Below are 25,788 nucleotides of genomic sequence, written 5' to 3'. Positions count from 1 at the left end.
TATAGGAGTTATACAACAGCAGGAGTCTTTCCAGTTGCAGTCTTGATGCCCAGAGTGAACTCCAGAGTGCCCAGACGGTTGAAGTGGTATCTTTATATGAATCTTGTCCCACGACAAATCTAGGGACCCACCTACAGGTAAGCCCTTAAGTACCTTAAGAAGAGGGTTTGAACAAATCAGGGTTCCCTCCCAGGGGAGGGGTCGGACAGTGGGGAGGATACACCCATGTCCTTTTTCCAGTTTCGCACCAGAGCAGGAGCCAACGGCTCCCTGAGTTGTTTTGAACTAGACTATGCAAGGAGAACACCAAGTGTGCCCCTCACGCAGAGTGAGTGGCGCTGGCAAGCGTTCCAACCCGGTCCCAATACACTAAACCCTGTCTGAGAGGAGGTCACACCTCCCTGTGACAGGATAACTATTGTTCTGCCTTCCCATGCTCGAGCTTGGCTCAGCATCAGGAGGGCAGAATTGTGTCTCTGGTCGGCAGCATCCATGTTGTGCTGTCCGGGTCTAGAAGACTGGTACCGGGAGCACTGAGGGCCTCCAGGAGGAGCTTTACAGTGCATGGAATCATAGCTCCCACACCCTTTACGGTATGGGGGTATGATTCCAACATGTTTGATACCAAACATGACAGGGTTAGTTACAGCCAGTTTAGAGATGGTCATCGCGTAATGACAAATAGAGTTCAAAACAACTCAGGACATTTATCACTTAGAAGCCTAGTCTAGTTCAAAACAACTCAGGACATTTATCACTTAGAAGCCGGGAGAATGGACTTCGAAAGTTGTAGGGGTGTCCTGCTCATGCAGGGGCACCCTCACACTTAGAACCGATCACCCTGCCTTCAGGATTGAAAGGGGTGACTTATAGTTTTTAAGTGCAGTGACCTTAGATATAGGGTAACCTATATCTGTCGTAAGTGGTGCTAGCACCAACTTACACAGCCTGCAATGGCAGGCCTGTAGTTACAATTTGAGTGGTCTCCCATGGGTGGCATAATACATGCTTCAGCCCATGGGGAACCCTGGTGTACCTATGCCTGGGTACCTCAGTAGCATATACTAGGGACTTTTAAGTGTACACCAGTATCCAATCTGGGATGTACCTAAGTACTTACCATAACCAATTTAGGGGAGGAAGCACAGAGACTGGGGTCCTGATTAGCAGGATCCCAAACAGACTAGTCAGAAACAGCATAGCGCCAGGCAAAAAGTGGGGGTAACCATAAAAGGAGATCCTACTTTCCTACAGTACCAAACATACAAAAACAAACAAATTAAGGCTTTGTTAAGACTTTGTGAAGTACAAGATCCAGAGAGGTTGCACAAGTTTGATAATGAGACATCTCTGAAATCTCTAACATCAAAATGGAAGAGGTGAAAAAAGGAGAGCCTCTCTCAGCAGGGCAGATATTTTAACAATGGGTTAACATCTGGTTTGTGCCAGTAAGCAAGAGAGCTGGAAATATTGTAATGGAGAGCAGAAGGAAAAGTTAAAAAAGAAATGAGAATCTGTATCTGCACAAAGGTGGGATGTCAAGTGGGAATAAGCAACTACAAGTAAAAGAAGATAAGACAAACAGGGTCAGATAAGATATTCACAACTGAGCACTTGGGTACCCCATAATGGAGAAGAAAAGTACTAGACAACAACATATTTGTCTGCGTTCATGCAGTAAGATGCAGTAAGAGCAATTGGATAAGCAGCATAACCAAGATAACTCTGAATCTGTGAGTCCGAAGGGTGCCAAGCTTCTATGAATTGAGTGACCCACCATGTTAATAGCAGACAAAAGATAAACTACAAAGAGAAGAAAGACAGTGTGTCAGGAGTAGCGATGTTAATTAGTAAACACAAGGAGAGAAGTTCCAGCTCAATGAGTTAAAGTGGAGTCTGATTGTGCAGGCCTTTGGGGACGATGAGAATCAAGGATAATAAATCATGAGGGACTATTTTTAAATACAATGAACAAGGTGGAGTCTGAGCCTGTTTATCAGAGTCATGATGCATAAAGTGGTGGTGACAGCATTCAAAGGTATGTGAATCAATAAAATTACCAGACCTTTTTTCTGTGTCAAGAACAGGAAATCCTAAAGGATCATTCTAGGCAAAGTTCAGCTGTTATGAGAAAACTAGAACCTTGCAATGATTTTCCGTGTACATGCTGAGTGCATATATGTACAGTGAATGTGTATTGCATTTATGTTAGTTGATTCTGTCGGTTTAAGTACTGACCCCAGTGTGATCAATTTTGGGGGGCCCAGATTTAGCATGAAATAAGACTGAGGATGAGGACAGCTTCCCCAGAGAGTATAAGTGTATTTTTGGTATTCCTGTAGCTGGAGGAGGAAGAGTCAGACACTGAAGTCAGGAGGATGTGGAAATGGCTACCTGTAGGAATTCAATGAGGACCTTGTTAACAATGGGCTACTGATTAGTTATTCCTGAGTGCTGCCATTTTGTAGATGGTATGGGTCAGTTGTGGGACAGCAACTTCTGTTGTTCAAGGTAAGTTTCTAGGCAGGCCAGATAAGGGCAGGCCTGCTGCTTATTACTGCTTCAGGAAGGACGATGACAGCCAGGTGCAGAAATTTCACACCACTGTGTCCTTAGTTTGGATACTCCTGCTTGGAGCCAGCCCCATTGCTATCACCTTGCACAAAGGCTGTGTCTGAGGAACAGTTGAAAATTATGTTTGAAAGAAAATCACCCATAACCGTTTCTGAAGCCTTAAACATCGATCCACATTCCATGTCCAGAAAATGTGTATAAAAGTGGGGTCCAAACCACCCCACTTTTTTCCAGGTCCAATTATTTCATGACCATGAAAGGGAGTGCTCTATGGGGTACTTAAATGACGGCTATGTGATGCGGGCTGGTTCTGCCTGACAGCCAGTCTCCCAGCGGAATGGGACATCACCTGAAGACTGCACTTTCTTCTGGAGGAGCAAAGGGTCTGCCTAGAGCCCAGTCTTTTGAGAAAGAGAAGGAGGGAGACTGGTCATGAAGAAGGATACGCTATTCAGAAGGAAAAGTCTGATGTGCTTCCGGCATGAGGAACACCCTGTGAAAGTGGACTGTCCGAGAGAAAGAGAAACCAGGAGCGATCTATTATGTGAAAGGATCCCTTGGCCTTCTCTGGACATTTCCTGAGTGAACTGCACCAAGGCTTTACAACTATGAGTACCACTGTGTCATCTTATAGCCTGCCATGGTTCAGAAAATTTTCACTGCTGCTGACGCAGAGGAGCAGCTGCATCATCGCTAGACTGGGAGCTCTATCAGCCTAAAAAGCCACAATTGCCAAAGACCCATTACTGCTGACAAATCGGTCCGGGGGCTACAAATGCCAAGGCTGGGTACCGGTCTGCACTTGACTCGAATCACTGCAGCTGCTGAAGACATTGTGCCACTGAGCAGGACCGGCTACAATGAATCCATCCTCTGATTTGTATTCCAAATGTAGGTAGCTGCAGAGGCCCCTGCAGTGAGAAGCAGCCGCTGCACAGAGAGGGATTGCGATCTCCAACTGCTGCACCACTACATCTGCAATAACCACTAACCAGGTAAAGCGTAAGTAACCTAATAACAGACTAAAACAGAACAAGAGTCTAATGTGAGAACTTTTGCCTGAGTAAATGTCTGGGGAAAGAAACACTGAACTGAGTTCAATCTATGCCTGCAATCTATGCCTGCTTTATTCTGAGGGACGGTAGACATTATAGATATCCAAGAACAGGAAAAGGCTACCGAATGTAGGGCCAGATGTAGGAAGCCCAATACCGGTTGGTAACGGCCAAAATTGCCGACCGGTATTTAGGGTTTGGGATGTAGGAGGCATCTTTTTGGATTCAGTAAGGAAACGGTAAAATACCGATTCCTTATTTTAAGGAATCATTAATTACCGAATCCAAAAAGCTATGTAGGAGGCACTCAAGTGTGTGCCTTCTTGCATTCAGGATTAGTTATTTACCACCAACTACAAGTTGGTGGTAAATATCGAAAACCTTTAAAAAAGCAAATTTGTGCTTTTTTAAATGTGCCATGTGGCAGACATACATGCCCTTAGGTCATGTATGTGTGCCACATGTGCACACATGCACGATTCAGGGGTGCAACAGGGTGTCAATATGACACCCTGCCACCCTTGAATGTGTTCCCCATGAATGAATTCCCATTCATTCCTATGGGCCTCCAGGCCTATAGGAATGAATGGGAATTACCGAATTGGTAAATATCGATTCTTAAATACCGAATCTTACCGATTCGGTAAAATTTACCGAATAATTACCTACATGCTATTTACCTATTCTTAAATACCCAATCGGTAAAATTCGGTATTTAAGTATCGGTAAATAGTATTTACCTACATCTGGGCGGTAATGTCTTAATGAAGCTGGTAACTAAGATTACAACCCTGTAATTGCGATTCCTATTTGAATTGTGTAGTATTTCGTTTTGTCTTGTTGTGAGTTTGAAGTATTTTTATTTATAAAAAGATAAACACTGTGCTGATATTACATTAGTGTGTCTATTGGCTGACTGTTGAGTTCTAAGCTCTTGTCCCCTCTACTACCTCCTTGAAAAGTCTTTCACTGGTTGCCCTTATATCCCTGGGAGTTGTTGCAGAAATAGTTGCACTGAGCCCAGCAGCCGAGCCAGTAAGACACCGGTTGCCTATGATCTAAAGACCAACCCACAAGTCGTAGGCGGACAGAGTACCCCTACTATTTTTAAAGAGAGGACTCTGTTGCACCCACCAGAGGACTAAAGAGGCTGGAAAGTGACACCATGTGCCCCCGCAATGCAGCTGCGTTTTTTTAGAATTTTTTTCATCATGTAACATGGCATCAGGGCGTTTTCAAACCCCCTTGCCAATGGTAGCATTACCTTTATGTGTACTGAGATGGGGGTATTTTTAAATGTCTTAACTGAGAGGGATCTGCGAACTGTACAACAATAATCCCTTTTCCTACTGATGAATAACTATCACATTTGTACTCTCTAAACACAGTTTAAAGGTGTAAAACCATGTTTGAACCGTCTCTTTAAAAAGCAGAATTCCTTGCAGCTATTTCTGAGGTGTACTGCTAATTGGTACTTGTAAAACTAATGCATGACTTACAAAATCGAAAAATAAACCAAAAATGTTCCTTTAAAATTTCTTTGTGATTATGCTAAGTGCTGTTTTGTAAAATAGACTGGTTCAATTCTAAGTGGGGAAAATTACATGTGGTTAATAATACATATTGTGATGTCATTGTCTGTGAAATCATGGTGAATTAAAAATGCAAATTAGGCCCTGTGCTGTTTTTCCCAGGACATGTGCTTCGGCAACACTATGTTTGGGGCCCAGTTGCCTCTGTCTGCCAAGTGTCCCCCTGAAAGGGGTCTGACACAAAATATGGGAAATCAACACAGAGAGATGGGAATGTTCGAAAAGATAGTTTGCCCTGGAGCAAGCACCGAAAAGGTTATGCAACATTGTTTGAAGTATCCCACAAATTACTACTAAGATGGGAGTGATATTAAGCAACATTTTTGATTGCAAAGCCTTTTATTAAGTCTAATTCATTGCACTCACAAGCTTGTGGGACCAAGTTTATGGGCTATAGTTTACTTTCACAACTTTCACTCTGCTGAACCTGCTTCGAGGTGAATGACTAACAGCACTGGCCAAACAGACCAGTATGCAGAGATCCTTCTGCATGTTTTATGCATTTACAGTTTGAGTCATGGGGATAGGTGAAGGATTTCTAAGTAGCCAAAGCCTTAACTCCCACTTCCATATGTCATCCATACCCCACCTTTCTTGTCCAAACCATACTCCACAAAAGCAGGGGTCCCTCAAGGTTCTATCATCTCGCCCATGCTTTTGAACATCTACATGAAGTAATTAGCTGTACTAATCAATCAATTTCACCTCACGTACTATAACTATGCAGATGACATGCAAATACTCCTTCAACTGGAATGCCCTAAAGACATTGAAAACTCCCCAATTTTCAGTTGTCTCAGAGCCGTGGATCAGTGGATGTCTTGGAGCCATCTCCAATTGAATGCTTAAAAAACGAAAATACTCATGTGTGGCGATTGGAAACATTACGACCCGCTTGCCGCCTGGCCTGATGAACTGGGATCACCACCTAAAGTATCGAAGTAAGTAAGACATCTTGGAATGACCATGGACTCCAAGCTGTCGATGAATGCCCAAGTGGACAAACTAGCAAGATCAAGCTTTGTCACTATAAAAACGCTGCAACAAATTTTCCCTCATTTGGGATTTCCACACAAGGTCCAAGCTACCATCTCTCTTGTTCTGTCCAAACTCGATTACGCCAATAGCCTCTACCATGGATCACCTTTAACGACCATGAAAACAACTGATTCAGAACTCAGCTGCCAGACTTCTCTTGCATATCAAACCGCAAGACCACATCTCACCTGCCTTGAAAGCCCTGCATTGGTTACTGATTGCCAGAAGATCCACGTTCAAGCTACTTTGTATCACCCATAAAGCAATACATGGAATGGGACCACTCTTCATCAGGAATAAAATCACCAAACACATTCAACAAAGGAACCTATGCTCTAAAGGGGCATCCCGCCTCAAAATCCCAAGATACAAGAAAAAATCATGGGTGGCACATCCTTCTCTGTTCATGCACCCAAACTATGGAACTCTTTACCCCCCAGCATAAAATCCACCGACAACCACCTTATCTTCAGAAAACTATTCAAGAATTGGCTCTTCCCCACATAAGCACCATAAGAAAACAGAAATTTACAGCATATTCCTCTGTATGGCAGCATTTATTTTCACTATAGATATGTACCTATCTTTGTGTATTGCTTTGTTTAAACATGTAGAATAAGTATGTTGTAAATAAATAAATACATTTAAAAAAATCATCTTTGGTCTACATGTACTTACTTCCATTGTGCATCTATGTACCATCCATGTACTTGGATCTGTGTGTGTTACCTTTCTCCTGAAAAAGCATATCCAATGCACTGCCCTATTTCTCATCCTGTACCTCTATAATTATCTTTAATCTATATAAACCTACCTCCTCTATGCATCTATATACTTTCAATGTACTTATGGATCTACATTTTTATTCCTTTCTTCTAATTTAGCATTTCAAATGCACTACCCTATTTCTCAGCCTATCTTCCTTGCATCATCTGACACCTCTTTTTACTATACTGATCCCCCAAAACAAACCTTTATAAACTCTTCCCTCTGACTCTTCCCCTAAAAAAAACCTTTTACATAACCAAAAGCCTCCTCTTACTGCTATGACCTAAAAAAGAAAAAAAAGAAATCTCACTCTTCTGTCCCTCCACTATCCTTTTCAATCAAAATAACAGATTAACATGTTCACTTCTCAATTTCCACATTCCACTATACTAATTCACCACTAATCCTTTATGGGTTCCAGAGTAGCGTCCTACTCGCCAGAAAAGCGCTTCAACACCCATCCGGGGTAACAGGTGCTACATGAATGCAAACCTTTCTTCCCTTTTATCCCTCCGCTACCCTTCTCACTCCAAATAACTGACTAATATCCACCACTCAAATTACTTTCATATTTCACCATACTAATTCAGCACTAATCCTTTATGGGTTTCCAGAGTAGCGTGCTTTAAGATTCTGCTATCTTTCCGAATCTGAATCCAAATAGCTGACTAACCTATCCACCACTTAAAAGTTACTTGCATGTTTCACTATACTAATTCAACACTAATCCTCTATGGGTCCCGGAGTAGTATGCTACTCGCCGAGAAAGCGCTTCGATGCCTCGTCAGGGGTAGTAAGCACTATAATAAATGCAATAACAATACAATATGCAATGACAACTTGCTCAGTCTCTGCTTTCCCACGGACAAAAAGGAATGATTCAGCAGATTCACACCATGAATGGAGGAGGAACGGATGTGGTTGAGGTCAAGAGACAGCATATACCTTTCCTCACCCTTAACACCTGTGCTAAGTAAATGAGAGCTACAGGAGGAGACAAGATAAGGCTTAGTGAAGCTGTCTCTCTCTTCAGAAGCAAGTTCAATAACTTTTATGGAGAGGAAAGGAAGAAAATAACTGTAAGGTGTTCTATAGAATCTTTATGATTTTTAAAAATTAGCCTCACGCGTGTCAATCTTGACCAAATTTACAGTTAAGTCACATACCCCCACTTACAGCTACAGCAGATTCACAGGCAACACAACTAGGATCAGATTTAATCATGTTTACCCTTAAGAGCAGAATTACCACCCACAGCTGTATCAGTCTACTTGTGATGAGCTGAACTGGTGAAAGCACGGTACGTTGCCCACCTGCGGGTATTCCTAATGCATCTTGAAACTGAAAGTGTTTGACCTGAAAATACCATCTGTAAGTTGTCTGCTATCCAAGCTTACTAATACCAATAACTATTTAGAAGATATGCCAGAGAGAAGCAACTACCTAATGCGGTCTTGTGAGTGTTGAGCTACAACTAGTGTGAACATGCTAGGAGCCAATAGAAACTGGTCAATGCCCAACTATCTCACTACCTGGAACAAGCAGGTCTTTTGTATGCCTCACAATCGAACTTTAGGCAGTTGCAGAGCACTAATATGCCTTGCTGGAAGACTCCAATCACATCAAAATCACCCTTGATGAGGGGAGGAGGCAGCCCTAATCCTTTTAGATTCGTCGACTGCTATCAATACTGTTTTCCGTCCTCTTCTTCTTCATCGCCTGTCTGAGTTAGGTATTTGTGGCCTAGCACTCAGATGGATTTCAGTCTTGTTTGTCAATCAGACAAACAATGTAACCCCTTTTTCCTCAAGTAATAAAACGTCTCACTTGCGGTGTCCCCCAGGGGGTATTCATTGAGTCTCACCATGTTCAAAGTTGATATATCCCTCTTTTTTTTTTACTGCACTGATTGAGTTGTTTGGTATTAAGGTAACTTCATATGCTGATGATACCCGGCTGATTTTCTCGCTGGGGCACTCTACTAATGTCTCTACTAAAGCTTCTTTCAAAACATTCCCAACAATGGTCGTTGAGTCGATGCATAACATCATGCTTAAATGCAACTCTGATAACACAGGGATTCCACTCTTTGGCCACAAAGAGAATTGATCTAACTTTTCGGTTGCTGATTTCTGGTCTGAAGGTCTGCCTACTCCACGTGCTCCTGTATCCATTATCAGAAACGTAGGTTTTAAGTTTGACAACGAGCGGTCTATTCGTCCCCCGAGTGCTAGCAGGCCCTGGTCATGTTTTTCTATCCTAAAAGCCCAAAAAAGATCTTGGATATTCATCCTTTCAAGATCATAAATCAGTGGTACATGCTTTAATTGCCTCCAGACTTGATTTCGCTAATATCTTGTACAAGTTTCCTGAAAGTCTTGTTAAATCGCTTACATATCACCCAAAAGAATGGCAGCACATCTAGTTCTTAGATTACACCGGCACTGATCGATGTAGCATCATATCTGATAGCTGCGCTGGCTACAAATTGTGAAACGCATCCAGTTCAAAGCTTTAGTTTTGGCTCAAAGAGCCTTTTATGGCATCGGTGTAGGAAGTTGGCTCTGTATGTAGGCCAGTGGATCCCCAAAGGCTTAAAGAGGTAAAAGTAGATTATACCTTACTCTCTATTTGTGGTAGTGTGGGCGAGCAGTAAGGCTTCATCAGAGGGTAGTGTTAGGCATGTATTGTACACACTCAGGCAAGAAATGATGTCACACACTCAAAGACTGAACTCAGACCAATTGTTTGTATCAAACATATTTCTTTGTTGTATTTTATCTTTTAGAACTAAGCCAGAGTTGGTGCAGGTAAGTAAAACTAGTATTTTTCTAATCATTCAATTGAATGCAGTTGAATATGGATACGGGTAGGTCAAATGTTTAGAAACTGTTGAAATAATGTTTCTGTTACTTTGAAATTACTTTGTGATGACTTTTTAAGTTACTTTTCATATTACCTTTTTCTACTCTGATATGTCTAGATATCGCAGTGGGATATTTCCTGGATAAAAGGTGAGTAAAACAATTTTTTATCAAAATACAAGTTCTTAGGTTTCCATACAAAACACCCTCAACACCTAGAAGTTTTTCAGAGGACAACAGTTAATGCAATCCTATGGAGAAATATGGGGTTATCGTTTTGCAGGTAATTAAATGATCTTGAGGGTTGAGTTTCCTGGATTAGAACAAGGGCTCCCCCAGGGTCAGGGATGCACTCAAAAAGCACCCTCAGTGGCACTATGGCGGCAGGGTGCAGAGTGCTGAGGCCCAATGTTATCCAATAAGGGATAGGGGGTCTCCGTTTGGTGGCTGCTCATAACCAGGCCACAAGGTTGAGGGAGAAAAGCTCCTGGGGCTAAGCTCAGGGTAAAGGGGGGTTCAAGTTAGCACACAAGGTTCACCCACAGCAGCACAGGGGTGGCTACGTGCAGGGTGCTGATTTAGCGTTGGGTGTCCTGTTGTTTTCAATGGGGATTGCCATTTTAGGTTTTTAGTTGCAGGCTCGGTCCAGGAAGTCTTCCAGGAGGAACCATAATCTGGGCAGGTAAGTTGGAGGGCTCGGGACGTAGGTGCACCTCAGGTCCTCTTCTCCAGGGTGCAAGGCGCCTGGATGCAGAGGTGCCTTTTGAGGTTGGATTTCACCTTACCGGGCCACTCGCGGTTGGGGGTTTCTCCATGCAGAGGCTGCAGGCAGCCATGGTCCGTGCAGGTAACAGGTGGGGCAGCGTGGGAGGGGGGATTGTCAGGGACAATACAAGGGGTAATTTAAATAAATCATTAATTTTCCGTTGGCATCGACCGAGTTTAAGAGGGGACAACCCATGGTGTACTCGGACTCTGGAGCGCTGGGGGACCTCACTGGGACCGCTGGGCCACTCAGACTCGGGTCGTAAGCGTCAGGTGCAGTGGTGGTTCCAGGCATTGGGTTTCTTTGTCCTCAGCAGGCTCGGAGTGTTTCTTTGGTGATTCTTTTGGACAGAGATGTGTGACGCATCTGTGCCGTAAAAGTGGCGCATTGCTGGAGTTGCGTTGCAAGCACGACGCTGCTCCAGCAATGCTCTGGGGGCCCTATCTAGTTAATGCTGCGTCAATCCTTACGCCTGCTTCAGGCAGGCGCAGGGTTTTGACGCAGCATGGGACTAAAAGTGACTGAGTGAAATCTTGTAGATTTCACTCAGCCACTTTTAGAAGGCGTTCCAACGCCGAACGAACCCCCCCTGCGCAGGAACACCTACATGTGGGGCAGGGCTTTACAACATGACGCATCTCCCAGATGCGTCACATTGTAAGTACCCCGCACCATGGCGCAGGATTTGCGCCACCGCTGCGTCACAAAAGTGACGCAACGGTGGTGTAAATAAGGCGCAAGGGGCTTGTAAATCTGCCCATAGTCTACATGATGTCCCACAGGAACCGTACATGTTAGAACCTAGTTCTGGCTGGCTGGTGAATAACCTGGGCTGCTGCGCTTGGCTTTAGTGTGGCCAGGCCTTCGCACCAATGCCCTGCAAGGATGTACGGAGCCAATGCCCAAGAGCACCCATAACTGTGCGCTGGTGAATGATTAACTGCACAAGGAGAGCTGGCCAGGCAAAAATATTTGCTCTGGACTTCCTCCACGAGCAGGGTTTGCGTGTTGCCATTTTGTGCACACCTCTGCTGGCAGAGCTGCAAGGTTACTGGCCTGGGCACAGATGCCCAAGATTAGAGAAACAGGATGCTACAGCTACAGCTTTACTGTTTTTCACCCCGCAGCATCCATGCTGTGCTGTCGGTCTGTGCTACAGCATGCCTGCTGGCGGTGCGCTCTGTGGCCCACAACACTGCGGTGCTGTTTACTGTCCATGCAATGCCTTCTCTACCTCGTCCCCAAGGCAGCTCAGCGACATGCATGCTGTCACTGCTCTACTGCAGCATGCCTACTGTGCCGCCTATTGGCTCTGCAGACTGCTGCTGTGCTGTTCGTTAGCTATGCAAAACACCCCCCATAAGAAAGAGCAAAAACAAATCTAGCTTCATTGCTGAGTGCACCGCCCTTCAAAATGTGAACATATTCCAACTCATTTTTAAGTTTGATTTATTGAAGAATAGAAAAAGGGGAGGGTGAGGGGAGGGGGTGAAGGAGAAGAGTTACAATGAGCGGATGAGAGAAATAAACAATGTAATAAAAAGTTCATAAAAGTAAGCATTACAAGCATGAAAAATTATGAACATATTATAAAAATAGAAATACAGTAAGCAAAACACAATATATAGAAATACAATAGTTATAGCAATCAAATATATAAAGAAATAGTAGTTAATAAGAGAATCATGGGGGTTTGCGAAATTCAACTGTTTCGAGAGTAGGAGAGGGATGAACAGGAGCAGAGGGAGATAGATATGTTACCAAAGGAAGCCAAAGCAGGTCACGTTTGATAGCTAGGGAGATGGGGGATACATAGTTGGTGTCTAAACGATGGTTAAAACAGATTGCATTCCACCAGGATTGATAATAAATATTTGCAGCCTGTTTCCAGTTAGAGGTGACAATGTGAAAAGCAACAGCAAGGAAAGGGTCAAGTAAAGGGTATTGATTACGGGAATGAGGAAGGTCCGACGAGAGGGAGCCAAGAAAAACTAGTGAAGGCGAAAAGGGGACTTGAAACTGGAAAATCTTTTGAATTTGTTGCCAGACCGACTGCCAGAACTGGGAGGTAGGGGGGCATTCAAACAACATATGTTTGAGATCAGCAGAGGGGCAGGGACAGGACCAACAGGAAGAGGAAGTGTCTGGTGAAAAACAGGATAAGGCAAGCGGAGTAAATAAAGTTCTGTGATAAATGAAAAATAAAGTTTGGGTAGTGTTAGCAGCCCTAGAGGTCTTATGAAGTTTAGTCCAAATTGTATCCAAAAGAAGTACAGGCCAGTTCTGAGAAAAATCCAGCTCCCATGCAAGTTCAGTGCGAGATTTCAATCTATCAGTAGTAGAACGGAAAGGATTATATAGAGCGAATGCAGAAGGAGAGGATTCCAATAAAAGAGAAGTGGGTTTGTGATCCACAGGAATTTCGTTGGAGGATGGAAGAGTTTGAAGATATGAGAGCAGGACTGGGCAAAGGGTATTGTATTGTGTTCGGGTAGAGGCGGGCAAAGAGAAAAGAGATTGAAGATCCTGGAAGGAGAGAGGTGTACCTTGAGAAAATAATTGAGAGATCCAAGATAGTCCTCGAGAGTGCCAGGTCTTCCAATATATGGTACGATTACGGATTTTGAGAAGAGAGTTATTCCAAATCGATTGTTCGTGAATGGAGAGAAGGGATGGATAAGATGAAGGTAAGTAAGGAGAAAGGAGATTACGAGAATGTGAAAGAATAGGCGAACGAAAACGAGTTAAAGAAGACGTAAAGGACAAGAATTCACGAAAGGTAAAAGGAGAAATGAAAGAAGATTCCATAGTTAACCAGACAGGGGGATGATGAGGCACATTAGAGGAAAACCAGCGAGTCGATTGTTTCAGGGAAAAAGCACGATGGTATTGTATGAAGTCAGGAAAACGGACTCCAGATTGAGCTTTGTCCTTGCGCAAAGAAGCAAGAGCTATTCGAGGTCGTTTACCATTCCATAGGAATTTCAGTAATAAAGAGTCGATCTTCTTAAAGAAAGAAAGGGGGATGTGTAAAGGAAGCATTGAAAAAGTATAGAGGAGCAAGGGGGAAAGCATCATCTTGATAGAGTTGAGACGACCCCACCAGGACAAAAAGAGCGGATGCCAACGAGTGATAGCCGTATCCATTTTCCTATAAACATAATCAAAGTTTAGGTTGAGAGTGTCAGATAACAAGGGAGCAAACCAGACCCCTAGATATTTAATTTTGGATGGTTGCCCTGAGAAACCTGTAGATGAAAAGAGATGTTTCTGACAAAGAGGATTCAAAGGCAGAATCTCACATTTGTCAGCGTTCAAACGATATCCGGAAACTGCAGAAAAAGAAGAAACTTGCTGAAGAAAAGAGGGAATGGAAGTGGCAGGGTCGCAGCAGTAGAAAAGAATATCGTCGGCATAAACCAAGAGCTTGACTTGTTGGGAACCAAAATGAAAACCAGAGATAGTGTCATCTAAGCGAATTTTAGTAAGGAAGGGTTCTAAAGCTAAAATAAAAAGTAAAGGGGATAACGGGCAACCTTGTCGAACTCCTCTGTGTAGAGAAACATATTCCGAAGACATCCCATTAACAAAAATAGAAGCTTGAGGATTAGAGTAGGTTAGAGAGATAATAGAAATAAATTAAGGAGGAATACCGATACAACGTAAAGCCTGAAACATGTAATCCCATCCAATCCTATCAAAAGCCTTCTCCGCATCAAGGGAGATAGCTGCGAAAGGAAGAGTGAGAGAAGAAGATTTGCTAAGAATGTTGAGAAAAACTCGGGAATTATCTGAGGAGAGACGCCCCTTAACAAAACCAGATTGTTCTGGGCCAATGATATCCGGTAAAAGGGGATCCATACGTAATGCTAATATTTTCGCTAGAATTTTGTAATCAGTGTTAACTAAGGATATCGGTCTATAATTTTTGCATAGGGAGTGATCTTTATCTTCCTTTGGCATTAAGCAAATTAAGGCTTGTTGAAAGGAGCCACTAGAGGAACCGGCATCAGAGAAAGATTGGAATAAAAGTAGGAGTTTAGGGAGAAGGAGAGAGTCAGGAGTTTGATTTAAAAGAAAAAATTCCTTAGCAAAAGCAGTAAATTCGGTACAAAAGGTGGGGTCCAAAAAAGGTGGGGTCCAGAAGTAAAGCATTGTTAAATCGCCATCTGCCAGAATGTGGAGAAAATGGGAGTAGGTCCAGGTCTACAAAAACTGGAGCATGGTCGGAAAGTAAAATGGAGCCAATCTCAGAGCGGATAGCGTGTTGGGATAAGGGTTTGCTGAGAAAGATATGGTCAATACGGGATTGGGATTGATGGGGAGGGGAGAAAAAACTGTATTCTCTAACATCAGGATTGCACAGTCTCCAAAAATCTACTAAGGCGTCATTTTGAAAGGAGTTCACAAACTGCGTGTGCATTCTAGAGGGAACAAAAGTGACTTTTGAGTGTCGGTCAAGGAAGGGATCAACAATCTGATTACAGTCCCCAGCGAGAAGTATGTAATCTCCAGAAAGGGAGGACAACTTGGAGGAGATAGCAGGCCAAAAGGATCTATCGATTGCAGTAGGAGCATACACATTAAAGAGAGTGAGTGGTATATTATCGATGAGTAAATTAACAATAAGCCAACGGCCATCAACATCACATTCATGAGTAATCGAGGGAACATTTAACTTTTTATGTAACAAAAGTACAACACCATTCTTCCTAGATATCATAGGAGAGCACAGAACATGACCTACCCAACAGCGTTTAAGTTTCAAAGCCTCCGGCTCAGTAAGATGAGTCTCTTGAAGGAGGGCAACATCAGTTTTGAGTCTTGCTAAATGTGAGAGAACCCTCTGTCTTTTAATGGGATTATTTAATCCCTTAACGTTCCAAGTCGTTACACGGAACGAAACAATTTAGAAAAACAGCTAAGAGCAACATGCTTAATAATGAATAAGAAATATAATGGAGAGAAAATGAGAAAAATAGAAGAGTATAATGAAAAAATGGAGGAGTCAAGAATGAGAACAATGGTAAATCCAGAGAAGAAAAGATAAAAGCAGGGAAGTAGAAAAAGAAGAAAAAGCAAAGATGAAGAGAAGAAAAGTTAGGAAAAGTTCATGATAGGAGAGGTAGGAAAGAGGACAGCAACAATAGCGAATAAAGAGACAGTACATGTCCAAGACGAACGACTAAAAGACATACTTACGAAAATGAGAAAAACAAACAGAAATGGGGGATGGTGGTGGCAGGAGACGACGACGACAACATCCAGAGCAAACACCAAAACCTCAATTAATATGACATCAAAAAAGGCAGCACGAGGGATAATAGGGTAAAGACAAGGTGGCGAGATGAAGGGGAAAACCTGTTGAGAGAAGAGAGACATTAGGATAAATATATGAGTTGAAAAAATAAACAAGAAGGGAGATGGGATGGAAAAGAGGTATACAAATAAGATGAAACAAATAAGAAGAAACATATAAGAACAACATTGGATGTTTCATAATATCAACAATGCGAACAATGAAAAGAGCAGAACCATATTATAATGCAAATGAAATAAGAAAGGTAACAGGGCCATTCAACCGGGATTGGACATATCCATGACATCAGGACCATGCCGACGAAGAAAAGCCTGTAGGGCCTCAGGATCCTCGTAGGTGGTTGTTTTGTCTTTATAAGTAACCTTGAAAAGACAAGGATGCAAAAGACCGTATCTAGCATTAAGGGCTCTGAATTGCGGCCTCATGTCCAAGAACTTCTTCCTGCGTTCCGCGGTGGCCCTGGAGACATCCTGTGAGCTGTAGAGACGGTGACCTTCCCAAATGATCTGTTTCTTGAGTTTGGCAGCTGAGAGGACCTGAAGAAGGTCGGTATATTGGAGGAAAAGCATGATAACACCTCTAGGCTTGGTAGCAACTCTAGGACCCAGACGGTGAGCACATTGAATGTTAATGGACGATAGAGCTGGTGCATCTAAGATCTTGGCAAGGAAGGACTGGAAGAAGGCGGTAGGATTAGACCCTTCTGAAAGTTCCGGAAGGCCGTACAGGCGAAGGTTATTCCTGCGATTTCTGTTCTCCAAATCCTCTGTCTGTCGTTTAAGTAGTAGAATCTCCGCCTCCATGGATGGAATACGAGAACAAGAGGATTGTAAGGAATCTGTGGATTGTTCCAAGGTGAGAACACGCGAATCCAGAGACGACCACTTCTCCTGCATTGCCTGCATATTTTTGGTGGTAGCTTCCATAAAAGGCTTGAAAGCACGTAGTTCCTCTAATATAAGATCCATAGAGGAAGGGGAAGAAGAGCTCCCAGGAGAAGGTGGATCTTTTTTGAGACGTTTAGAAGAAACCAAAGAGGATGCCGCTTTACCTACGTTGGAAGCCTTTGGAATGGCTCCAAGTGCTGAGTCAGATTTTGATGACCGACCTTCCTCCATGTCCTGAATAGGTGAGTCAGAGTCTGAGCCGACTGGAAGTTTAGAGGTAGAGACGAGCTTCAAGTTGCGAAGTCTCCCCATGAAAGCTCAAACAATCAATTGAGAGGAGACAATGAGGCAAAAGGAAATACGCAAGTATTCAGTCACCGCAGAAAAAGAGCAAAGTATAGGCACTGTAGTAGCATAAAGAGAAAAGGTTCATCAAAAAGCCATGAATGTCTGAGAGAAAGGCAGGGTCCGCAATGTCATGTGGAGATCAGAAATGGCATCATCACATCCGGGAGGCCAAAGCTGAAAGAGTCACATCAAAAAAGAAAAGTTCACTTGAGTGCCTTTGCGTGGAATAAAAGGAGCGCCATGCAAGCGGTAGAGCAATGATGAGGGAGTAGAGAAATGGCAGAAAAACAAGCTGCAGTACTCAGTTAGGCCGTGTGAAGAGGAAAGAGATTCCACTAAATGGGGGATGTATACAGAAAAGTCAATTTACAGCAAGGACAACAGAAGCAAGTAACAGGAGTCACAGCAACTATAAACGAGGGCTCCCCTCCGATGTAGAACGTAATGCAGGAGGTACATTTAATAATGCAGTATGTAGGAACCTCATAAAGAACCCCCTCCGCCAGCCGTCGTGTGGAAATTGAAAGGACTTTGTGGAAATTGTGTGAATCCACAAAATTGCGGGCGAGTGAAGAAAAGTCTGGTCACTCCAAGCGAGAACGGAAGAAGAGCGAGCAGGCACAACAAACTGCAAAAAGAGGGCTCACCTCTGAAGAAAGTCACATTTCAGAACGTTTGATGGGCAGAGAGGCATGATAGGAGCTCCACAGGAACGTTACAGGAACCTTCTCGCCGGCCGCTGTGTGGAATCGCGGCCGGCGAACAAAATGGCGGCAGCGATATTCGGCATCAGCACCTCCGTGAAAGTGGCTGAAAAACAATGCGGAACCGGGAAAAGAAGAGGGCGAGCAACGCGCCTCACGTTCCGGTCCGCAATTCTTGTTTATAGCATGCGGAGGGTCCCGGCAGTGCCACGAAGGAGAGCGAAGTGCTGAGGCTGGATGCGGAGCTCCGGAGTCACGCCGCCATCTTGGCCGGCGCTCAAGCCACGCCCCATTACACCCATATTCCAACTCATAAATTGGTCTTGGGCAGCCAGGGCCGGACTAGGGACCAAAACCGGCCCTGGCCAAGTGCTTGAACCCCCCCCCCATTCCCCCCCGGGCGGGTTTCGGACGATTTTGTTACAGGGCCTTTGGGCAGCATCCTCACCCCACCCTTTCATTCCCTCAACACGACCCTAGTCCTATTAAAGCTATCAATTATGTATTTACACTGTGCTGTCACTGCCACGCTCAAGTGACTCTATAATTTTGATGATTCTGGACAAAACCTTGGAGAGACAGAAACTTTCTTCTTTATAGTTATTTATGAGGCATTGCATTTTGTTTTAAAATAAAACCACCTAAGCAGCTACATTGCCTGTTTCTAGGAGCTATACATGCTAAGATGGCAGGGTGTATGGATCAGTATTCAGCCGCTGCCATGCTGCCTCATTTTGCCTAATTTCAAAGAAAAGCTGCCTGGCGCCGCTTGAGCCAGAGTCCAGTCTGCCACCACGCCCAGGGAGTTGAGTTCCGACACCAAACATGACATTTCCCAGACCTAATGGACATTTTCAGTTCATCCATCGAGGCCTTGTGTTTACAGCACTCCCACAGAAACCGAGCCATTTCCCTCTGTGACGGGTGGGTGCTCGCAGAAACAACGGGACCCGGACCCCCAAAGCCTAACAGAGAAAGAACCAGGGCACAAGTCCTAAAAAAAGAAGTGGGAGGACGCTTTCACCGGAAGTGACGTCACAACAGGAAGTGAAGTCACGAAAGGTGGCTTGCACCATCTGGCTCATTGCCTCACCCCTTAGATGCGACACCCCTTAGATGCGATTGCATCTGAGAAGTTAGCGAGTGAGCAGCGTGCTGTGAACTCCGCTCCTCGTCCCAGAGAGGCCAATGAGTGAAGTCCAACTGTTTGGCAGGGGGGATGGCATCCACCCGGTAAAATAAGTGGGGGGACGCCGTCCACCCGCGTGGTACCCCGACTCGAGCCCTGGAAAGAACCCCCTGAAGCCCGGGCCTTTATTGTTAGTAAATACCATAAATGCCTATCTTTAGAGGCAATCAACCCCGAGCTGTGACCCCGGTGGATCATAATGAAAGATAAAGTGTCTCAGGCATACTGTGCCTGAAGTGGTGTGTCTAATTGAGCGTGTCTTACCTGCAAAAGGGTTTGGAAAAGTGAAGGTGACCCTGCGAGCTGTGCGGCCGCCATAATGAATGATAAAGGGCCTCGGGCATGCCCTGCTCTGTGTGCCACTGAGCCTGTCCCGCCTGCTTAAAACCATTTAAGAAAATAGTTTTCGGAGGTTGTACTTAAAACCAACTGAGTAACAACAAATGTGAAAAGACGGCACTAAGGAGGGACTACTAAGCCTATTGGCCAATAAAGCACCACCATTTACAAATGAATGTGACGAGAGCCAATTAAAAAGATGGGTGGAAAGTAGGCGGAGCTTCATGCCCATATCCTGAACTGCATGTGTCAAAAAGACAGTGAAAGCGATACCTAGGAGAGACCTAAAAATTGAGTCTTTTCAAGCAATTCTGGTGTGAGGAAAAGGAACATGATGCAACCGGAGGGAATGAAAAATGACGAGAAATGCAGTGCTATATTTTTGGAGCTGATCCACCTTCAAGGACTGTTGCATCTACATCATAAACTCATCTCAAAGACGGCAGACCAGGCACGAAGTGGATTGATGTAAAAGTGTAATCAATCAGCAGCACAACGAAGGTGACTTGAGGGCAGAGCAGAAACCATAAAAAAATGTGAACTGTTCACAGCCATGTAATCTGCATTTGAATGTTTTTTTTACCTATTGATTTGGTTTTGTTTAGCTTGGACATATTCCTTTGTTAGCGTTCAACAAATGACCTCAGCATTTTTTATCATTAATCCATTCCACCCACTCAGTGGCCCTCAAAGTCTTTCAGGTCTGGAAGCCAGCTCATAACCAGACGTTTTTGTCCATTTATCCCATCTGCAGGGAGAGAGTGTCAGGGGCCTTAATGTGGCTATATTTGGAGGCCACAATGTTACTGTATGTGGCAGCACTGCTGTGCCTGTGCTACCTCTTCCGTTGGTATCGGGAGAAGAAGACGCTTCCAAACCTCCAAGAGAAGTATGTCTTGATCACCGGCTGCGACACCGGCTTTGGAAATCTTCTGGCGCAGCAGCTGGACCGTCGTGGTCTGCGCGTGCTGGCGGCGTGCCTGACGCAGAAAGGGGCGGAGCAGCTGAAACGTTCGTCCTCTGAGAGGCTGCAGACAGTCATCCTTGACGTCGCCGATGGCCAGAGCGTGGCTGCTGCGGCTGACTGGGTGAAACGTATGGTGGGAAACAGAGGTGAGAGGAAGAACTCTACAAACGTTTGAGTGTTTCTAACAACTTATATTTTTGTATTCATACTCAAGCCTTGTATTTTTACCTCAGTCTCCTTCTCCAGGACAGATCAAGACTTTATTAACTGCCCTGAGCTCTATTTGTTTTTCTTTACCACATCTACACCGTTTGCTCTCATCTCTCTTTCTCACTCACACAGAGGGACCTTATTCCCCTCGAACTCCTCTCTTTTCTTTCCATCACACATCAGGTCTTTCTCGCCCTCTTTTACGCAGTCCTGCCAACTGTACCACGCATCAGGAGTTAGACTAAAGCATTTCAGTGTTGTGCTTCTCATCTCTGCACTGAAATGCATTGCCACGCATAACCCATAGCGCCTCAGCTGTCAAGACAAGCTGTTTATAGCTCTGCCGAAATAAAAATGTGGGTTGGTAGCTGGCAGCGTGAGCTGTGACATGTGCATGCTGCTCCCCAGGCTTGGGGTTAGCTCTGCTGGCATACTGCTGTGCTTAATGCTACAATGTTACATACCATGAGACGTCACATCCTGCTGCCAGGGTTTACTTGTGGAAGGCTGGCAGGCGCTAGCTACTTTGCGGCAAATTTTCATGGTTGCTGCCGCAGCCTCTGTTGCTGAGAGAGGTACTGGTTAGACTGTCACTAACTGGAGTGACCGGCGTTGAAGAGCAGCCAGAGTCGCACTTCAAGTGAAGTTGCTGAGAGAGTGCACTGCAGCCTAAATAACTAATTTCCTTCAGGCTACGAAATGTGGGGCTCTGAATGTTCTCCATGAGCGCTTACTCTCACCATTAAGAAGAAACAAGCAGTGAGGCGGGAGGAAGGTAGGTGAACAGATAAAGTGCGTCACAGAATCACCTTTCACTTTGATAACCACTTCAAAGCGAGCCCTGTGAGGGAGACAGGTACATCATTCCTCGTTTCCCCATCACATACACGTTTGAGACTTTCCTGGGTCTCACTTCTAACTCGCCACACATGCAAGAACTTGTGGCAACAGGAAGAGGCCCCGCTGTAGGCCATAGTGGCTACATGCCAGCCATTGGCAACCCTGCGCCCGCCCAGGCCTCTAGTCAGCCGTTGCTGCTGTTACTGTTTAGCTGTAGGTTTGTTGACTGTAGAAGCCTGCAGGTCTCAAGAAGGTGTGAATGGTGGGTGGGGCATAGGGGAGGCTCACCCTCCTTTTTGATTTTAACCCTATTTTTGAGTGGATCTGGCATTAGCTGGTCTCTCTGGCCTGTAATATGTACTGTAGTGGTTCAACTTTTTGGAGACCATCCGAGAGCTCTATCCTCAGTGGCAGGACCTCGGTTTTGAACTGTCATTAGTGTGTGGGTGCTTGAGAACCAGGATTTCCAAACACAGAGCTGAAGTTCAAGGAGGGGGGACTTTTTGAATATGCACCATCCATCTATACGCTCTTGTGGCTGGGTGATGCCACTTGTAGGCATCAGTTTTGTTCCCGATATCCTAACAAGGTGATTCCCATACTCTGCTATGAAACCAGGTTGTCATCAGTCGTACTGGGGTGAGATTTGGAGCAGGTACAGCAAGGGGGACTTCATGTCAAAGGGTACAGCAAGAAGCCAGGTCAATAGTAGTTAACCTATTAAACCAAATATCCAGACATAACAACGTTTAACATTCAATTAGAATCAAGCCTAAAGCATTAATCCACATAATAAGAAATGATGAAACACATAATAACCCAGACCCTCTGCAGAAAGACATATTCAAATTAACAATTTGCTCTTTTTTTTACAAATAAGCTCGTACAGATTCTATTTTTGTAGAACCCTTCAGTTGTTCATTCTTTTGTGAGGTGTTTAAGGTCTTTGAAACCAAACTTAATTGAAGCTTTGTTCCTAGCACCACAGAGAATGATTGGGGACACCTGTCTCTAAAGGGCTCCTATATGACACAGCATCTTTGTTTACTTTCCCCAGTGTGTGTGTGCCTGCCTCGAACTATGAACAGCTCTGCGGTACCTGGCTTGCAGAGATGGCAGTTTGTGACAGATCTTCTTTCTCTCTACAGCTCAATCTATTTGCTATGCATTTATCTCCTCTCGTCTACCGCAGGGGCAATGCAAATCAGCCTAGTCTCCTCTGTGCTTCCAGGGCTCTGGGGCCTAGTGAACAATGCAGGGATTCTCATCCCTGTTGCCCCCAACGAATGGCTGACCAAGGAGGACTTCCTGCGCGTGCTGAATGTGAACCTGGTTGGGATGATTGACGTGACACTGAGCCTGCTGCCCGAAGTAAGGAAGGCCCAAGGCAGAATCGTCAATGTGGCCAGCATCGCAGGGAGGCTGGGTTTCTGCGGAGGGGGATACTGCATTTCCAAATTTGGTGTGGAAGCGTTCTCAGACTCCCTGAGGTAATAAATGCTGACAGGATTTCTTCTTAATGTGAAGCAGAAACAAGATGCATCTTTACCCAATCAGAAGGCAGCTTCTCAAGTACAACATTGACCACAAAGGTTCACTATGCCCATGACTTAGCGTTTCTTCTTTTTGTCCTGACACAAGCCCTAAAAATCCTGCTGTTGTTATTTTTCAAATTTGAAAAGCTATGTTTCTGTCAGTATCTATTTTGGAGTAGTTTGATGTAATGCAAGCAGGATGTAACCTAGCAGCAGCCATTTTCTGAACAGCATTGTATTTGTGACAGGTTGTGGTGGTGCTCAGTGGAAAGACAGAATTCTTAAATGTAGTTTGTATGTACTTTAGTTGCAGTAAAAGGGTGCCTCCCTAAGCTTGTTACATTTTTTTAACACACTTTATTGGTGACCACAGCGTATTATATAGCATACATAGAGTACATCAGAAATAGTCTTTTCTTTTTCCTTTCCTTTCCATACATTACTGTACAATCAGCTGCAACACACCCTCAGCTTGTTACATGAGGCTTTCCTTTGAAAAGCAGAGTAGAAGGTGATGGTCCCTCACACATTTTTTATCTCAGTGACAAACTTTGAAAATTCAACTTGGTTAATTAGTCCCTGAATTCCCCAAGGCATCTTATAATGATGGTATCCACAATGTAATATTTTTGCTCCTTTGCTGATGGGCCGAGATAAAGTATATTTCCAGGAATCGCAATCACCAAAGACTTTACTGCTTGAGCCATCTCTTTAGCGCAGACAGAACCAGGTGGTTTGAAAAATATACTACTTAGTATTTGAACAATGGAATGTTGAGAGCTCCATTGAAGACAATGGGGTGCTGCGGGCTTCTAATGCCTGGTAGAAGCCCGGAGCATCAACATGCAAAGGGCTCGTGTAGCCAGAAGGGATTTCAATTCCCTCAGTCTCCGTGAGACCTTTATTTCACAAATTAGAACATTCTACCCTCTAAGGGCGGAATGTTCTAATATCCTTAGAACCCTCCGTAGTGAACTCCACCAGCCATTAAATGCCCTCTCCCTTGTTAAAGGCCTTTAATGACCGCTAGAGCCTGCTACAGCGGGCTCCAAGGATAGAATATAACAGAAAACACAAAATGTTAGGATCATAGTCAGAAGACTATGTTTCCAAAAGATACAAATAGAAAATGTCTGCATTCACTACCAAGGACAAGTCCACTTTTTCAAACGTGTATGACTTTCCAAGCTCTATAGTCCAATAAACAGCAAGTCAATTTTAATGGTGATCCATGGATGTCAATTCACCAAATTGCCAGGGGTAGTGGAAGTGACATTGCTCGCAATTTGACCTTTAGTTTGACTCACACACACACATGCTTACACATACTAACACATTCACACTCTCGTGCACATAAACACACTCACCCACGAGCATGCATACAACATACATTTAACACCATTTTTTACTAACCTTAGCCTCCAGATAGGGCCATATTCCAGCAAATGTAGTCCATTTTTTATTACACTATAGGGAATATTATTCACTATTTGTATAATAAAAAAATGGACAGAAACCAGGCAAGTGGAGCTCGAATTAGCACAGTTAGGAAGAGCTGCCCCTGTGCTCCAGGCACTGATTTTGCCACCTCTAAGGCCAGGGGGTCAGAAAAGCAGTGCCAGGGGTAGCAAGGGCCAAGCCAGCTGTGACCCCTAAATGACGTCCATGGCGGTGATCCTAAAATCCAAGGGCCTCATTAATGAGGCCTTGGGTCAATTTTGCGCTTCCGATGCGTCACGTTTTGTGACGCATCGGCGGCGTAAAACATGCCTCCTGTTGCGCTCTATTTACAAAGTGACGCATCTAAGCAGATGCGTCACTTTGTAAACCCCTGCGCTACATTATACCTGCGTCAAGTATAATGTATGCAGGGGGGCGTTTCCCCGCAAAAAGCTTCGTAGAAGTGACGCAGTGAAATCTATGAGATTTCACTGCATCACTTCTAGGACACCGTTGCGTCAAAATCTTGCGCCTGCCTCACAGCAGGCGTAAGACTGACACAAGCCCATTCACATGGGGCTTGCCCCATGTGAAAGGAAGCATTGCTGGAGTTGCGTCACTTTTTTGACACACGCCAGCAATGCGTCACTTTCGCGCTTACAGATACGTCAGAAATACTGACGTATCTGTAACCCCTTGCGACATGATGCGTCATACATTAAATATGATGCATCAGGTATGTCGCAAGGAGTGCGCACTGAGAAGTGACGCATCACTGCTTTCACGCAGCGATGCGTCATTTCTCATAAATGAGGCCCCAAATACTTAAAAAAACAATGATATGTTGCAACGTTATTCGTGTAGCTTGAATTCCATTTCCTAAATTCAATATTAGCAGTGGAAAGACTCCGCTTAAAGTATGGCAACAGGGGGTCCATCTATGATTTCTCCCGTCAGCGGGGAAGGCATCAAGGGATAGATCAGGATAGCAAAAGTGTCAAAGTAAACATAGCGGGCATCGAAGAAGTTGTACAGAAGAAGGGTTACCGGAAAGGAAGTGCACAGCAAGGTAAACTGCAGAGATGACGAGATCGGGATGAACAGCAAGAAGGGAGTTGCAAAGCGTGGCTTGCGGTATGGAACGTTGAAAGTTACATGTTGGGAACGAATATATGACGTAATTCCGCAAACAGTTATACCGCATACCATGACTCCGCATTTAATACAACGCATTAGTCATTAGTCCGCAGTACCATCACTCCGCAATATATTACACCGCATATAACTTTACCACGCATGCCTTTAAAACGCAAAAGCATGTGTGGTGAAGTTATAAACTTATTAAATGTACT

General features: G+C 44.3%; 1 protein-coding gene across 2 annotated transcripts in view; it reads left to right on the top strand.

Moving 5' to 3' along the window:
• Positions 1–20,084: 20,084 nt before the first annotated feature.
• Positions 20,085–25,788, top strand: part of LOC144773866 (retinol dehydrogenase 7-like) — a 46,276-nt gene continuing 40,572 nt past the window's right edge. Inside the window, exons 1-2 of one of the 2 annotated variants that reach the window (XM_078658953.1) lie at positions 20,085–20,557; positions 22,654–22,951. In XM_078658953.1, coding sequence (XP_078515079.1) covers positions 20,221–20,557; positions 22,654–22,951 — 635 coding nt within the window. In that variant the 5' untranslated portion in view covers positions 20,085–20,220. The remainder of the gene's footprint in view (positions 20,558–22,653; positions 22,952–25,788) is intronic. The other variant, XM_078658955.1, reaches the window with a different exon arrangement.

The sequence above is a fragment of the Lissotriton helveticus genome, chromosome 1_1, assembly GCF_964261635.1.
Source record: "Lissotriton helveticus chromosome 1_1, aLisHel1.1, whole genome shotgun sequence".
Lineage (NCBI taxonomy): Eukaryota > Metazoa > Chordata > Amphibia > Caudata > Salamandridae > Lissotriton > Lissotriton helveticus.
The sequence above is the reverse complement of the archived record's forward strand: the minus strand, read 5'-3'. Positions and strand labels throughout refer to the sequence as shown.